The 15,525-nt window shown below is 35.0% G+C and overlaps 2 protein-coding genes across 3 annotated transcripts; both read right to left on the bottom strand.

The window, feature by feature from the left end:
* Positions 1–14: 14 nt before the first annotated feature.
* LOC107487413 (protein GRIP) lies at positions 15–9,203 on the bottom strand. The gene is given in 22 exon segments (XM_016108052.3): positions 15–604; positions 984–1,042; positions 1,135–1,240; positions 1,384–1,431; positions 1,514–1,585; positions 1,741–1,799; positions 1,939–1,972; positions 2,113–2,232; positions 2,319–2,416; positions 2,505–2,638; positions 2,870–2,970; positions 3,050–3,178; positions 3,705–3,784; positions 3,860–3,968; positions 4,237–4,362; positions 4,892–4,972; positions 5,155–5,238; positions 6,205–6,298; positions 6,750–6,919; positions 7,610–7,725; positions 7,930–8,447; positions 8,982–9,203. Coding segments are annotated over 21 exon segments (2,415 nt in total). The 5' UTR covers positions 8,414–8,447; positions 8,982–9,203; the 3' UTR covers positions 15–493.
* A 2,218-nt stretch (positions 9,204–11,421) lies between these two features.
* On the bottom strand, positions 11,422–15,525 carry LOC107487415 (serine acetyltransferase 2). 2 transcript variants are annotated; one of them, XM_016108055.3, is made up of 10 exons: positions 15,020–15,525; positions 14,427–14,624; positions 14,237–14,296; positions 13,843–13,938; positions 13,698–13,722; positions 13,211–13,305; positions 12,609–12,775; positions 12,421–12,494; positions 11,916–11,974; positions 11,422–11,782 (listed from the first exon to the last, which is right to left on the bottom strand). In XM_016108055.3, the coding sequence occupies exons 1-9, from the start codon at positions 15,314–15,316 to the stop codon at positions 11,946–11,948; spliced, it is 1,041 nt and encodes a 346-aa protein (XP_015963541.1). In that variant the 5' UTR covers positions 15,317–15,525; the 3' UTR covers positions 11,422–11,782; positions 11,916–11,945. The 2 variants fall into 2 exon arrangements, with proteins under 2 accessions (XP_015963541.1, XP_015963540.1); XM_016108054.3 differs by having other exon boundaries at positions 11,422–11,790.

Consider the following 15,525-nt stretch of genomic DNA (forward strand, 5'->3'; position numbering starts at 1 on the left):
GGAAATAGAAAATATTAATGAAAACTCGAACACTAAAATTTCCTTTAGATATATCATCATGACTTACAAAAATGTGAACTCAAAAAGGGAATTCTCACTCCTCTAGCATTGTCAAATTCAAATTTCATAATTCAGAATGAAGACATATGATACAGTTCTCTCTAGCAATACCTTTCAGCTCAATATAATCAAGGGTAAAAAATGAACTATTCTATTGTTCCCCAGCCAGATAATCAAACTGAATATCTCTCGAGTTTTCTCCCTTCCTCCGTGTTATAATATTTGTTGTATGGTATAACCCTTTGGTGTTTCTTTACAGCTTCGGAACACTTCCATTGAACAATGCAATCAACGAAAGATATATCTAATTTACAGATACAAACCTGGTTTCCCAGTAAAAGTGAGTACACAAACAATACTTCTGGAGCTGTTTTGGCAGAAGCATATGGTCTCACAGCAACAAGAGAATTCTCCGGTGCTCCTATTTACATCATTATGTAAATGAGAATCTTGAGAAAAGAGAGAGGCCAGATCCTGAGGCATCATTCGTAGGATTTGGTGATGCATCTGCTGAGTTTTGATATGCCTGTTGACACTTCTGCATCTGTGCTTGCAATTCAATAGCAGAGGAACATCTTCGTTAAATTCATATACATAAATGAAGTGTTGGTTTTAAATTAATTTACTTTCAGTTTGTTTGGAAATTATGGAAAGAAAAATGGACAATGTAAAAACAACAAATGTTCTTCCAGAGACATGCTTATAGAACATTTTGCCGGAGACACATCCAAAGTCTTACACATGTTATTTCTGCATGTTAACAGTACTTCAAAGTATTTATAAGAACCCTCAAATTTAACTAAGGGGATGCAATAAGAAAAAATGAATGACATAATTACTTTACTTTGCACAACCTCATTTCTTCTCCCTGAAATAAGATATACACAAGGATGCAAAGTGAGGTAAAAGATGACAAATATTACCTCTTGTGGACTAAACTGGAGAAGCATCCCAATAACTGGTAGCAATACCTCCACTTCACCTGGTCACACAATTTTCATTATCATATTAAATACACGCTTTTCACTAGAAATAGAAAAATAAAAGATTATCTGCTTCCTTTGAAGTTTATACCTGTCTCAAGAAGCTTTAAGATAACATTTTTCAAATATGTCATATCTACGCCTTCCCTTTTCTTTGATCTATCCATGTCACGAAGCTCAGCCTTTAGTATTGCTTCCTAAAATCATAATATTGGAAACACATAAGGGAAACTACGACTGTAATTACAGATGATATCATTGTCCGTATAGAGAAATTAAATCTCGTCTATATCATATGCAAATACAATTAAAATCTCAAGAAATGCAAGCAATCATATACCTGTTGGCTGTGGAGACGATTCTCTCGTTCAAGCTCCTCAATTTCTTCCTGAATTGACAGCAATGTTATACATTATATAGAATATGGGGATGGAATTGGAGAAGAGGTGATAGATCAAGACAAGACATACTTGAAGAGCTAAGATATGGCGCTGTGATCGTGCTAGTTCTTCTTCTCTTTGAGCTTGTTGTCTAGCTAGGAGCTGACAGTAAAATAGGATCGAGGATCCAATTATCAAGGCAATAAAACAGGTTGGAATGTAGAAAACTTTCAACGCAGATACTCTTTACAATATACATTAGTGATCAATTAAAAGCGGGAATGGAATTACACCATAAATTAGGAATAAAGACATACCAGAATTTGCTGTTCTGCAGCAGAGGGACTTAAATTCATTGAATCCACTTTATGCGAGCCTGTCCAGAACAGTTGAAATAATATTTAGATCCAGAAAACGTTATACTAGAAAATCACCAGATATTTGAAACAACGAAAATATACTTAAAATGCTCAGCAAGCAGAACAATTTCTGCCAGGATATAAATGAATTAATACCTGTGTTATAATTATCATTGTCACTGTGGTCAACCTGAGATTATAGCACAGCATTGTCAGACCAGTAGAATAAATATGCAAGATCACATGAATGTTAAGTACCAGATCTATGTCTCAATAATCATATGATTTACTAAAAGCAGGAAAGGAAAAAAATAACATAAAAACAAAAACCTGTGGTCTTGATTGAAGAGATTGACGAAGATTCCTATTATCATCTGAAAGTCTAGATATTTCATTATCCTTCTCCTCAATCATTTTATCAGCAATATCATGAAATGAAGCATGTTCATCCTATGAAGGGGAAAAACAAAGAAGGGGAAAAAACAATCAGAGGAACTAAAGTCCATCAGGCACATGTTTAAGAACTTTAATATCACCTTCAATTTTTTATATTGCAGTTTGAGCTCTTGCAACTCCTTTTGCATATCTTGTGCAGCAGTTGCTTCGTTTTCAGCCTTCATTGAGTCACATTTGACTGCAAAGTTAAGTTGAGGTTAAACCTTCTAAAATCAAATTCATACAAGTATAAGCTACAATTTAATCAGGCATCCAAGGTTTGTTACTTCGCCACGTTTCTTCTACATTTTTAAGGCTTAGTCCCCATTCTTCTTTCTCCTTAAGGTGCTGAGCATTAGCTGAGTCAAGCTTTGTTTCTAAGCTCCTTATTAGTTGCTTGGCATTTTCAAGGGCCGTCTCTCTGAAATTTATAAATAAGTTGTTGAGACTGCTCAAAATTAAACAGCGAAAAATAGTCTATCCACTAGTTGTAGACAAATCATAGCACAAATCAATGAGTTAAAGCCAGATTTGTCACAATCAATAATTGTTATTCATCTTTTGCTTCCAAGTATATTTTAGTTGTTTGTACGTATTCGAACTGAGGTATCAGATAAACAAGCTAATTAAGAGTTGACAATCACAATAGCACCTTTCTACAAGCTCTCTCTCATGATTAGCCATAGCAGACTGAAGATCTTGAATAACTTTATCCTTTTCTTCTGTTACCGATAATACTTCATTTTCAGCCTCCTGTAGAAAATTAACAATGTGATTTGATTACTGACTAATATATCTAGATCTTATTCATAGAATAATGATAAGAATGTACCTTTAGGGCTTCCTCAAGAGCTTTGAGTTGTTCAGAGTCTTTAGCTGCAGCCAGTTCTGCATCCTTCTTTTGAAGAAGTGCATGTGCTCGAACTTTGTATGAAGAAAATTCCCTCTCAAGACTGCATATCTGAAGAGGCACAAACCCCATGTTATAGAGCACAGTCAGCAGATAAGCAGTTTTGTAACTGAAATGGGACTAATCCACACTTTTAATTGTTCAAAGATCAGGAAAGAAAAAACATAACCACCCATGCTTCCAAGCACAGTTTTCAATAAAAGGATTTTTGTCATGAATTTGAGTTAGAAACATCAGATTTACTGAAGCAATGACCATTTTACAATTTTTTGGAGAATATTAAAGAAGAATATCACACAAAAAAGTTCACTCCCATACCAGGCGTCATTTGACATTACATGAATCACATACCATAGCACACATGCTACATTCAAAGAGGAAGCACCTTGATGCGGAACCAGTAAATGTTATTAAAATAAGTTCTTTTGGACAGCAAATGTCATCAACAATTTCTTTCATGCCCATATCAAGAGATACAGAAAAACTTATGGCATACAAGAGACACGCTACATCTAAACAGTTTAATCACTTTATTCAATTTCTACCAGCTAACTAGCAAGGGAAGATAAATTAGAACCTCTTCCTTGGCAGCCAAAAGTTCAGCATCTCTCATACTGAGAATCCTGGTCTGAGCAGAGACCTCCGATTCCAGCTGACCTGGCAATTGTCAAAAACATAAATATACATTTTAAAATGAATGCAACAAAGCTTTCAGAAGTATAAATAATTTACTTCTTATTTTTGCTACTTCAACTTCTGCACGTATGCAGTTGCTTTCAGCAGTTTCAAGTTTCATTTTGAGTGCCTGAGATGCAGTCTCCCAGCTTGCTCTTGCTTTTTCCTGAACACACCAAGCTTGAGATTAAAGGAATGATATCCAGTTATACGAAATAACAGAAAGACTACCACATTTCTAAAGCTTTCAAGACTTAATTTCACTTTAAACACTCTTTTCATCGTCTATGCAAACATCAATCAATCCCCTTCCCCCCTGGGGACAGGGTAATCTACATAGAGTGGCGGGAAAAATATTGACAGTGACTGCAATAAGATAAAGCATAGGAAAAGATGAAAGCATTCTTAGAAATTTTAGAAATTCAGAATCATACATGCTCTTGTTTTAGGTGAGAAAGCTCCCCCTTCATACTTTCCAGAGATGCTCTAAGTCGTGCTGCCTCCCCAGATGAGGCTGCCTCCATCTCTGCAATTTTAGACTCTTTCTCTGCAACTAGAACCTGGATATTACATGTTAGTGGATTGAGATGGGTGAGGTCATTGGAAGGCAACTGCCATATTTTAACTAACCTCATCAAATTATTAAGAACAAATTAGAGCGAATTAAATTGGAAGATATCCAATATAGAGAAAGCATGTGAATTTCCTAGCGGCATCAAGTATTCAGCACATTCTGCTGATATCTCTAAAGCAGATAAATTACAGGCCTAGTAACCACTTGAGAATAAAACCAAAACCATGTTGAAATTTAGTTTTCGGTTGTAGCTTTTGAGCCCAAGTCCACCCAAACATGGTCACTTATGTAACCTTCACAGGCCTCTACATAAAATTTCTTATTCATAAAGAACTAAAGCATGAAATAAAAAAGACAGCTATTCTTAAATAATCCTTCAGATCTAGGAATCAATGCCCTTCAAAGTTCAAGCCCCCATCTCCCAAGAAATGGAATATTATTTTCACCTCAGCAGCATCTTCCACTCCTTAAATCATGTCAACAATGAAAAAAATATTCATGACTATAAAACTCACCTGCAGTGAAGAAATGGATTCAGTTGCCTTGCTTCTATCGGACAATGCATCATTAAGTTGAGCCTCCAAACTTTCTATATTCTGCAGTAAACAGATGGATTTAATTACAAAGCACAACTAGATACAAAATACGCAATATAGAATACCTTCTTTTAATTGAATAAGTAATCTAATTAGGGAGAAAATGGATGAGGGAAGAAGATATGATATCCTCCTAAAAAGGTAAGAAAACAAACCAAATATGAAAAATAATATGCTTGTACCTTTTGATGTTTAGCTGAGAGCTCCACTAGTGCAGCTTGTTTTTTTTCATCAGCAGCCTATATAAACGATTATTGGTTGATTTGCTATCAAAAATTACAGACATAAGTTTCATGAAACAGCTATTATTGTAAAGAAAAGTAAAAACTATAGAGCACAAGAATTTGAAATATTACAAAATAATGCCAAAAATATTTATGAAAGTCACATTCTTTTTTGATAAAATAATAACAACAACAATAACAACAAGAACCACAATAACAATAACAATAATAATACTGAAGAAAGAAGAAAAAGAAAAAAGAAAAAAAAAACAGGTACTTCAAGTTTTGCATAAAAGATTAAAAGCCTAAGTCTCATAAGAGGATCTAACTTAATAGAGTGAGCTGAGTAAAGAATCTAGAAGAGTCTAGAAGCTGTTAGAGCAGTTATAGGAATTGCCAGCTAGGATAGATTCCCCCCTAACAGCCCCTAAAATGTGAAGACCATTCTACCCCCTTCATCTAGTGTGCTGAACAGTAACACTCTCCTTACTTCTCCTCACTTATGTATATAAGTACTGGTTCAGTACTCTAATATGAACAGATTCTGATTTCTGCAATTCTGTTTTTTTCTCTCTGCTCTCTCTCTCTCTCTCTCTCACACACACACGCACACAACACACTTTCTCTTCTCTGAATTCTCAAACTCTATTACAACTCAACTTAGTCCACAACATCCATTTAAGGAAGGGCTAGAGATATCAAATAGTATTCTGGCCTAAACAATAATACAATTTTATTGTTGAGAAGAGGCTATATAAATAAGCTTGATATAGTAAGAAAATTGCTGATGCCATTAAGGCATTAACTATCCAGATGCAAGGCATTAACTATTTAGTTTACAAGCATAAACAACGAATTTAGTTATACATACAACATCCACAAGGAGAATAATACATTAGGCAGAATAAACAAAATAGTTTGAAGTGTGAACCTCAAAAACTGAATAAACATACAGGATGTCTAAATCAATAAGCACTTTCTCAACTAAAAAAGGCAGATCATTTGCACCTGTTCTTTTTCTGCAAGAGATTGTTGCAATGACTCAATGGCACTCTCTTTAGGTTGCAAAGAACGCCGTAAATCCTCAATAGTATCTCGAAGTCTGGCCAACAGATTTTTAAACTATTAATTATAAAAGGCATGAGGTACTCTGAATTCTCCTTTATTTCTTTTAATGTAAAGTATATTTTTTGTCTCTCAAGTCTTTTGAGAAGTTTCAAAACTACCTCTAATGTTTAATTTGATTCAATCTTTTCCTTGATGTTTGAAATAAATTTCAATTCTACCCATATTGATAATATTTTCCAATTTTAACCCTAAATTATCATCATCATCATTTTCTTCTCTCCCCCACCAAGCCACACCAACATTATCATCATCATCACCACACCATCGCCACCCCCCCCCCCCCCCAAAACCAAAAAAACAAGTAATATATCTAACACTAACAATATAAAAAAGGTACACAAGTTTCTAGCTAATGAATATGATTATATGAATGTACGCAGCTAACCATCTCCAATCATGATGGTAGGAAAAATCTGAGGTTTTACCTGTTGTTTTCACCTCTTAGATGTTGCCTATCAGCATCCATTCCTTTCAATGCATCATTTGCTTGCTTCCTCGTGCGTTCTAGCTCTTGTTGTAATGCTGACCGTTGGGATGTTGCTTTCTCAGCAGTTTCAGTCACCTCATTGAATCGAGCCTCAAGATCATCTTTTTCCTAAGAATGAAAATCACAACAACAAACCAAATAAACTTTCTATATTAATATTTTGAAAATAATCAAGCAAACTGCTGTAAGTGACTAGGTTGCCTCGGATATTTTCTTGAATCTTGTCTCTTCTAAAAAGCTTTCGTTTTTTCGAAAGAAAAAAATATAAATGAAGAAATTCATTTAGACAAAGGGAAGAATAATACAAGATAAGGGATAAGATATAACACATAATTTTCCAATCCTTCAACATGTTTGAGAGAGAAAATCCTCTATAAAGATCATGGGCTTTGTACCAAATAAAAGCCAAACATGTAAAGTTGTAAAACTATCCCACAAAACATGTTTGTCAAAAAATTTGTCATTGAAGGTGCCAACAAAAAACTCCAAATAGTTGTGTATAATGCACAGTGCCACAAAGATTTTGCCTCTTTCCAACTTCCAAAACCAAGAAAACATTCTTTTTCTGTCCAAAAAAAGGTTGCTTTGTTGATTCCCTAAATCAGAATTTCCCAACTTGTTTTGTGCTAAACTGCTAATGTACAAGATTTTAAGGGGCCTAAGGTTCTTAATTAAAAGCCAGACCATCTACCTGCATTAAAAATTTCAATCATAAAAGACAGCAAACAAAGGAGTAATGCCATTTAGATTAACTATTAACATGCCACAGAAGAATATAGCGATTGCAGTATTGCTCACCTTTTGAACATCTTGAATACGCTGCTTTGCTCGTTTATGAAGCCTGTTAAACTTTGAGTCAAGTTCAGAGTACTTCTCTTCACGATCTTTTATTTCTTGCTCCAGTTTTGATTGAGCTAGAAAAAAGAATAAATTAAATTAAATTTAAAAAAAAAAGGGGGAAAGGTAATAAAATGCATTCATTCTAAGAAAGATATATCATTTTATAGTGATATCAATTCTATTATTCATGAACAGTGAGCAGTAACATAACATTCAATGTAGGTCATTATTGTTTTGCTTGGCTTTCACTGTTTCATACAAACAAAAGTGGAACAGACCTTCTGCGAGCTTTTCAGACAGCTCCCTGGCCTTTGCTTCTGCCTCTGAGTATACCGTTTGAAGGTGCTTCAAAGCCTCTTCAGATGCAAGTCTTGTTTGTTTTTCTACCAGAAGTTCTTTATCTAGTGCTTGTATCCTTTTCTGAAGTTCTTTCACATTGTCAGATTCCCCACCTTCTGGACCACCAACTCCTTTCTGCAGACTAGAGTCACTATGTACATGGTTTACATTGCGAAATCCATCAAACTGGGACTTCAAGAATTCATTCTGAAATCTGAGGTCAGCAACCATTTCTAGAAGCTGATCATAACTATCAGCTGGACCTTGATCGCCGTCGAATATACCATTTTCCATCTGAAGATCTCTGTTGCTACCATGTTTATGATGATGATGGTGCTCATCAGACAATTGCGACTCCGGTATTGAAGAATCTTCTACACAATTTTCCATAGTTCCCAGAGTATCACCTTCACCAGATGCCATTGGCTTCTTGTGTCGCAACTTTTACCAGAGTGAGCTGCAATTGGACACAGTCAAGTTCCATGAAAGCATGAACCTACTACTTTAGCTTAATATGAGTTAAGATTGAAATTCTCAAATAGACAAGTTCATAATAAATATCCTTGGCGACTTAAACCTTATGATGTCAAAATTGGATAACAGCGAGAGAAAAAGAAGTTATGGTAAAACCTTCAAATACCAACTCGAACATTACAACTTTCAGTTCATAAGAAAAAGCTTAACTACAAATTTAAAATGCTCGATACAAGTGGAAATAACAATCCAAAAATAATTGAATAGATCTCACATAGCTTTTGACCAGAACAGATGAGCATGTCAGAAACTAAGTTATAGAGGACACAAAACGAGCTCGGGTTTAGTTTCAGTCAATTTCCTTTGTCGAAAAACGTTGTGAGCCACGCAATGAGATTCGAATTCAAAAAGAAAACACAGTAACATTGCGAATTGGGAGAAAGCATAATTGATTGTATTGCGCAGGAGGTACAGGGAGCTCGGGATACAGAATCAACGAGGAGGAAGAGAAACTTACCGAAGGAACGGCGCTTGTCCGATTTGGAAGCGGGAACTGCCGTCCGCTTGGGCGTGGGAAGGTGGGATCGGCGGTGGCAGAATGGATCTCAAGCCGCAGTGAACGGAGGATGAGAAGGAGATAATAAATCGATGCCGTTCGTAAATGGCCCTCTCACGGTGTCTGTACATTTCTTTTTTTATTTCTTCTGCTTCATACGAGGAACTCACGATTTGGATCCGGCGTCAAAATTGTACATCAACTTGATGAGGGTATTTTAGTAATCGCAAGCATCGTACTGTTTCGTTTTTGTTTTCCTACCATTTTCATCCTTTATAGTGAAAATTCACATGGAATCGACTTCACGTGAAGTTGATACATGAAAGTTGTTAGATGATTTAATTTATTTGATTAAATTTATATCTAACGGTTTTCAGGTATTAATTTCACGTAAACTCGACTTCATTTGAATTTCCACCTTTAGTTAAATTTGTTAAATTATCTAATAATTTTTAAATATCAATTTCACATGAAAATAACTGCATATAGAGTTTTTACCTTATTGTATTTACCCTTTTTGTATTTTTTGTTAATATTTTTTGGGATAAAAAAATTAAGAGATAAATGCTAAATTGGAGATAAAAAATTTTATTATGAAAGAGAAATGTGTGCAATTCAATTCTATTGGTGGTACATGTGTTTTTATTTTGGTATGAGAATAAGTAATTGGTAGGTCCGATTATATTGTAAGTTGATTTTTTTAATTTTTTTTTAATATCAAATCTAATGGTCAGATTAGTTTTTTGTGATTTTTTTAAAAAAAATTCATAAATTGGAGGGTCTAATTTTCGTTCCTAACAAATCAGATGATCCGATTTTTATTCCAAAAAAAATCAGAGGTTTCGATTTTCACATTTTAAATAAAAAAGTTTCACATATGAGAATAACACTCTTATCCATAATCATAAAAAATACCATTTTCACTCCAATATAAAAAATAATTTGCGCCAAATTAGTATTCGAGTGATGGTGGATTGGTGGTAGAGAACTCCGATGGCGTTTCCGGCGAGGAGGGGTCGAGTGAACGCGTATTGGATCGGATCTGATATGGCCAAAATCTCGATCCAATCCGCACTAAAATCATCGAATCGGATTGGATCCAATATCCGTAGTTTTTAAACCTATATCCGATTCGATATGCGAATCGGATCGGATCAAATATCGAATATATCCACAAAGCACAAAAATATTTTTAAAAAGCTTATTTTTATTAAAAATTATTAATAAAATTCTTTCTTTCTACTATTTTAATATGTTTACTCTTAAAATAATATTAAACATACTTTTCTTAAAACACAACATATATGATCATTACTAGTTGAAATAAAACATAAGAAGAATATTTACTTATTTATTTATTTATTTTTGCGGATCCGCGGATATGTGGATACCTATATAAAATCTGTAATCTGATCCTATAAGTGTGCAGATCAGATCCAATGCGGCGAGTAAACCAAATCGACTTGAGAGGGAGTCTTAAGAAAAGGTAGACAAAAAGGTTTCTGATACGAGTAACGGCGGAGGAGGTGAGTGAAGATATTAGGGTTTCGAGTTGGGGTAAGGAGGTGAAGGAAGAGATTAGCGAATCAAGCCCCCCTCATCGCCGGAAATGCCATCAAAACTCTCTGCCACCATCACTAAAACTCTTTCGATGGCTAATGTGACATCATGCTTTTACGTTTAGATATTTTTGTCAAATTTTAAAATATTTTAGAGATTATTTTGTCAATAATAAAAGTCAGATACCATTTTTTTTGTTGCCAGTTCCATTTAAGGGTCTACCGCTGGCCAATTGATTGCTGCATGCACAAGGCGGGATTCGAACCCCCCGCTTAAGCAGACAAGTGAACTGACCACTCGACCAACCCAATAATAAAAATCAGATACCGATTTAATATTTACCCCTAAAATCAATTCTCGTGTCCTATTTGCACTTGTTTTTCTCGAAGATAGATTGATGTTCTGTTATTAAAAAAATTTGTGCAGGGATTTCAATGTTTATGCCTTCATTAAATTAAGTCTAAAAATTAAATTTAGAAAACTTTCATCAAGCGAAAAGTTTTTTGCTCATTGACTTCATCTAAAAGAATCTCAAACTAGAGAATAATTTCGTGCATAGTACCGGAATGAAAATCATGAAATGTTTCATTAGCTATATGAGATGCCAATTTTATAGCTGCATCTATTTACATACATAAATTATGAAAATAAATAGTGAAGGATTATTTTATTTTATTTGTATTAAGAGATTATTTAAAACTACATAGACCATGAATAAGCTTTGAACTCACCATTTTTATGAGTGAGGTGCATTGATTGGACCAGAAGGATTCCATATAGTTTCTTTACTAGTTTGCTTGATAATACTATATGATTATTAGAGCTGTTGCCTTCAACTACATTGCAGAAATCAAAAACCATTTTATTATTAGCTTAATACTAACGGAATATTCTCCCCCAATAGAATATTAGAGGAAGGAGCATGTAGAGACACAAATAACATTACAGTAGCATTTTAGCCTTCGCAATACTGGTGCAAGCAACAAACAACCTCAGCACTCAGCAGCATAAATTACAATCATGAAAGTTAAATTTACTTTTACTACTGGCATCTAGACCTTGAACTGACTTTTATATTAAGATAACTATATAACTATATATCATAATCCTCCTTCCTTGGAAGATGGCAATGAATGTCCAATCACATCTATGCTACCCCAAATACTCAATTGCTCACATAATTTCTCTATGGATTCTGAGACCTGAAACACTTCAACACATTTCAACACACACACACACACACAAATGAGAAATTGAAGCTTGGTATTGGGGATAGAGAATCCAATTCATGAAGAGAGCTAATGATCCTCAAATTTAGTAAGGAAGAGAGCTAACCATTGGGCTTTTCATCTCTAAAGTTAGAAGCTACTTTGTAAAAAAATCCTTTGTAGCATCTACACAATAACAAAAAATGATATAAGTAATTAGGCAACTCCATTACTCATAAATAAAGGTGACAAAGGCAACCATAGCCAGATATTTTATTTGTACTATAAGTCAAAGCTTTATATGATTCAGAGGTTCCTTTATTGGTGGATTGTATTCATAAGTTGGTCTCAATATATATTTTCATGAGTAATAGATGCATAAATAAAATAAAATAAAAAAATGGTTGGTTAAAAAATCCGAAATTTACTGTGTAAAGGCACTGTCATGCAAACAGAAATTCAATGATATATATTCCATAATAATATGACACTATAAGCATAACTTCTATCAACAACTTTCGGCCAATTTATAACAGCAGCAACCAATCTGCCAAGTACACCACTTCACCTAGTCAAAGGACGGGGTATAAAGGAATTTTCAGTAATAAGTGATGCTCCAACAATCTGCTTACCATGTTTCATGGTTAAAGATGGGTCATGCTCATGAAGACCTCCAATAATATTTGCTGGTATCCCTGCCACAACACTTTAAAACAGAAATAAAACATCATTATAATAGTTAACATTTTATTACAAAACAAATCATTAATCAGGTAGAATTGCAAGTAATAATCGGTGTCTAAAAGTTATTAATTTATACCTGTGGGGAGGGACATCTTTTAACACCAGGGATCCAGCAGCTATCATTGAACCTTCACCAATTATTATATTCCCAAGTATAGTTGCACTAGCACCAATCAGCACACCTTCGCCTACCTTGGGATGACGATCACCTGTTCCCTTCCCCGTGCCTCCTAATGTTACACCCTGATAAATCACGTGTGTTACATAAATATATTAAAGAAAGCATCGTGTTGAAATAGCATTTGCTAAAAAACAATTTTACTCCTAAACCCCTTGAAGAAAATGTTGGTAGTAATGATAAGTATCTGTTAAACGAGTATTATAAATGATTTTTTTATACTAAGAAAATAGTAGTAAAGCTGGAAATCAAAATCATATCAGCTTCAGAACTGTTTCCAGGTAATTATAATTTATATTACAAGCAACTTGGTCAAAGTACACAAAAAAAAATTGTTAGCTATTTTCTGTCAACTTTTTGTATAGAAAATATAAAGCTCTTGAGAGACATTGATTTTGAATAAAAATCTTTTTCTCTTATGAAAGGGTGAACTTAAAATTCACATAAAAGAATAAGAAGCAAAAGATCATAAAAGGAAATTAATGAAGAAACTAACTCACTTGCATTAATGAAACTCTGTTTCCAACAACAGCAGTTTCACCAATAACCACGCCAGTCCCATGATCTAATAAAATTCCCTCCCCAATTTTTGCAGCTATATGAAGAAGGAAAAAAGATAAAGGTGAAACTGTAAAGTTCAATAGCAGTAATAACCAAAGAGCTCTCGCTATCTTGAAAGGAGTGGCAAACATCCTTCAAGCCAAAACTCAAGAACTTTCTTGCTAAAAGCAAAAAGTAAGGATATCAATCATTATATGCTTCCAAGAATTAAAGAAAAATACCTTCTGCGTCATCAAGTTCTTTCTCCTTTATTCAGAAAAATAAATTGCAAGTCACAACATGAAGCTATTCACAACGATATAGTGTTACTCTAAATAAACTCATTTCCTAAGATTAATCCCAAATATACAATCCCTTTACTTGTTAATAATGTCAAGTTGTACTTAAGATATTACACATTTGCAAGCAAAGATGAAAACAACATACCTGGATGAATATCAATTCCAAAAACCTGTTGAAGGAAAGATACCAGCTCAGATCATGAGCAACAGATTAAGCAACTTCCTTTTTAATGGTGTACTAAATCCCTTGTGTATATGGGATTTGTCATGTTTGACGAATAGGTACTTACCTCACTTACTCGGCTTTGCAAAGCCAAGGCCAAAACTTTGCGTCCCTGGTGCCATAATGCATGGGCTACTCTATAAACTTGCAGAGAATGGTAACCCTGTAAACAGAGTACAACATTGGATGTCAAAAAGTCCTACCAGAAAATAATGAAAGGAATTCACTGAGGTTGGAACAGAAATCCTTAGAAACAATCTGAATATTAACATGGAAACACCATGATATCAAAGCAAGGAGATTTGAATGGAATGCAGAGTTCAGCGCCATTTAATGATGTTGAAACTAGCTACTAGCACCCTTAACCCAGTAATGCAATTAAGTTGCAAAAAGAGTCACTCCTTTCTAATGAACTTATGTAAGGCGCTAAGGCTAATAAAACATAAAGAAAAAGAGATTACCTTCATATACAAAATTGCTGTGCAATATGACAAACAAGCAGGATCCCTATCTTTGAATGCCTGGTCAGAAAAAGCGACACGGCATAAGAATAAAATTCTTACTTTGAGGAATCTCAACTACAATAGCTAATTTGAACTTAAAATAAGTTATTCCAAACACATCAATGACGCCAAGAAAATAACAATATGCCTGGACATCAAGGCGAATGGATTGTTGAATATCTTTGTCATGCATGATCACATTGCAAAAAATATCAATCAGCTGGGTAGCCAAAAGGGTAGGATTCTGGAGCCGGTTTGCAATAACAAACGCCAACGCTTGCTCCAAGCAATCATGCGATAGAATGCTTGCATACAAGAAGCTGCTCAAGATTGGCTCCTTTTCTGCCTGCAAAGTAAAAAAGCATCGTCACCAAGAAAATCATAACCTATGCACTGTTGTATACACTGCAGCACCATATTCAAACACTATTTCTGAAACAATTCATGAACTTCCTAATCATTTCCAAAAATAATGAAAGTTCAACAACAATTCCACTAATCAAAATATAACCAAACACTAAAATTTTCTTTCAAATCATACATACGGGAAATTCATACTTCAAAAGACAAAAACTAAGATAGTAATAGTAACAACGCCAATTTAAGTAACAATTTTTCTAAATTCTAAATTCTAAATTCATTCGGTTAAAATAGCCTCATAATTAAACGTGATTAATCACGAGTTGAGTAAACGATCCTCGGGAACCAAAAGAACAGTGAAAAGAGGCAAATCTTACGCACCTCCAACTTCGCTTCTTCTTTAACAGCCTCCCAAACTGGGTCAGACCCGTCTAACACGGACGCAGACTCCGGGTCGGACCCGCACATGGCGTAAACGGGAAAAACCTTCTCCAACCGGTACGCAGAAGAAGGAAGAGAGGTGCAGCTCTTGGAGTAGCCCTCGTCCCCGTCGCCGGAACCGAAAACGCCTTCGCCCCCGTGGATGCGGTGGTGATGATGGTGGTGGTGGTGGTGGGACAAGTGTTCTCCGGAGAGCATGTCAGGACTAGGGACCCAGCGGCGGCTCAGGCAAGCCATGAGAGCCAGCCCACGCGCGTCGGGGTGGAGTGTGGTGTGTGCTTCAAATATATATACACTCAAAACGGCGTCGTTGTGTCGTAATCGTGGATTCGTGGTGGTGTTTGTTCGTTACGATTTGGGTGACACTACGGTGCACTGGTTGCAAGTTTTTGCAAGCTGGTGCTAATATTACTCTCTGTTTTGGTGCTTCGAGAATCAGAACAATT

The sequence above is a fragment of the Arachis duranensis genome, chromosome 5 (assembly GCF_000817695.3).
Source record: "Arachis duranensis cultivar V14167 chromosome 5, aradu.V14167.gnm2.J7QH, whole genome shotgun sequence".
In the NCBI taxonomy this organism is placed as follows: domain Eukaryota; kingdom Viridiplantae; phylum Streptophyta; class Magnoliopsida; order Fabales; family Fabaceae; genus Arachis; species Arachis duranensis.

Bases quoted from the DNA above. Each gene is read 5' to 3' on its own strand.
- LOC107487415 (XM_016108055.3), bottom strand. From the start codon at position 15,316: ATGGCTTGCCTGAGCCGCCGCTGGGTCCCTAGTCCTGACATGCTCTCC. The intron at 14,625-15,019 runs GTGCGTAAGATT...TTTACTTTGCAG, and splicing joins AAGAAGAAGCGAAGTTGGAG to GCAGAAAAGGAGCCAATCTT. The intron at 12,776-13,210 runs GTGAGTTAGTTT...GTGATTTATCAG, and splicing joins ACAGAGTTTCATTAATGCAA to GGTGTAACATTAGGAGGCAC.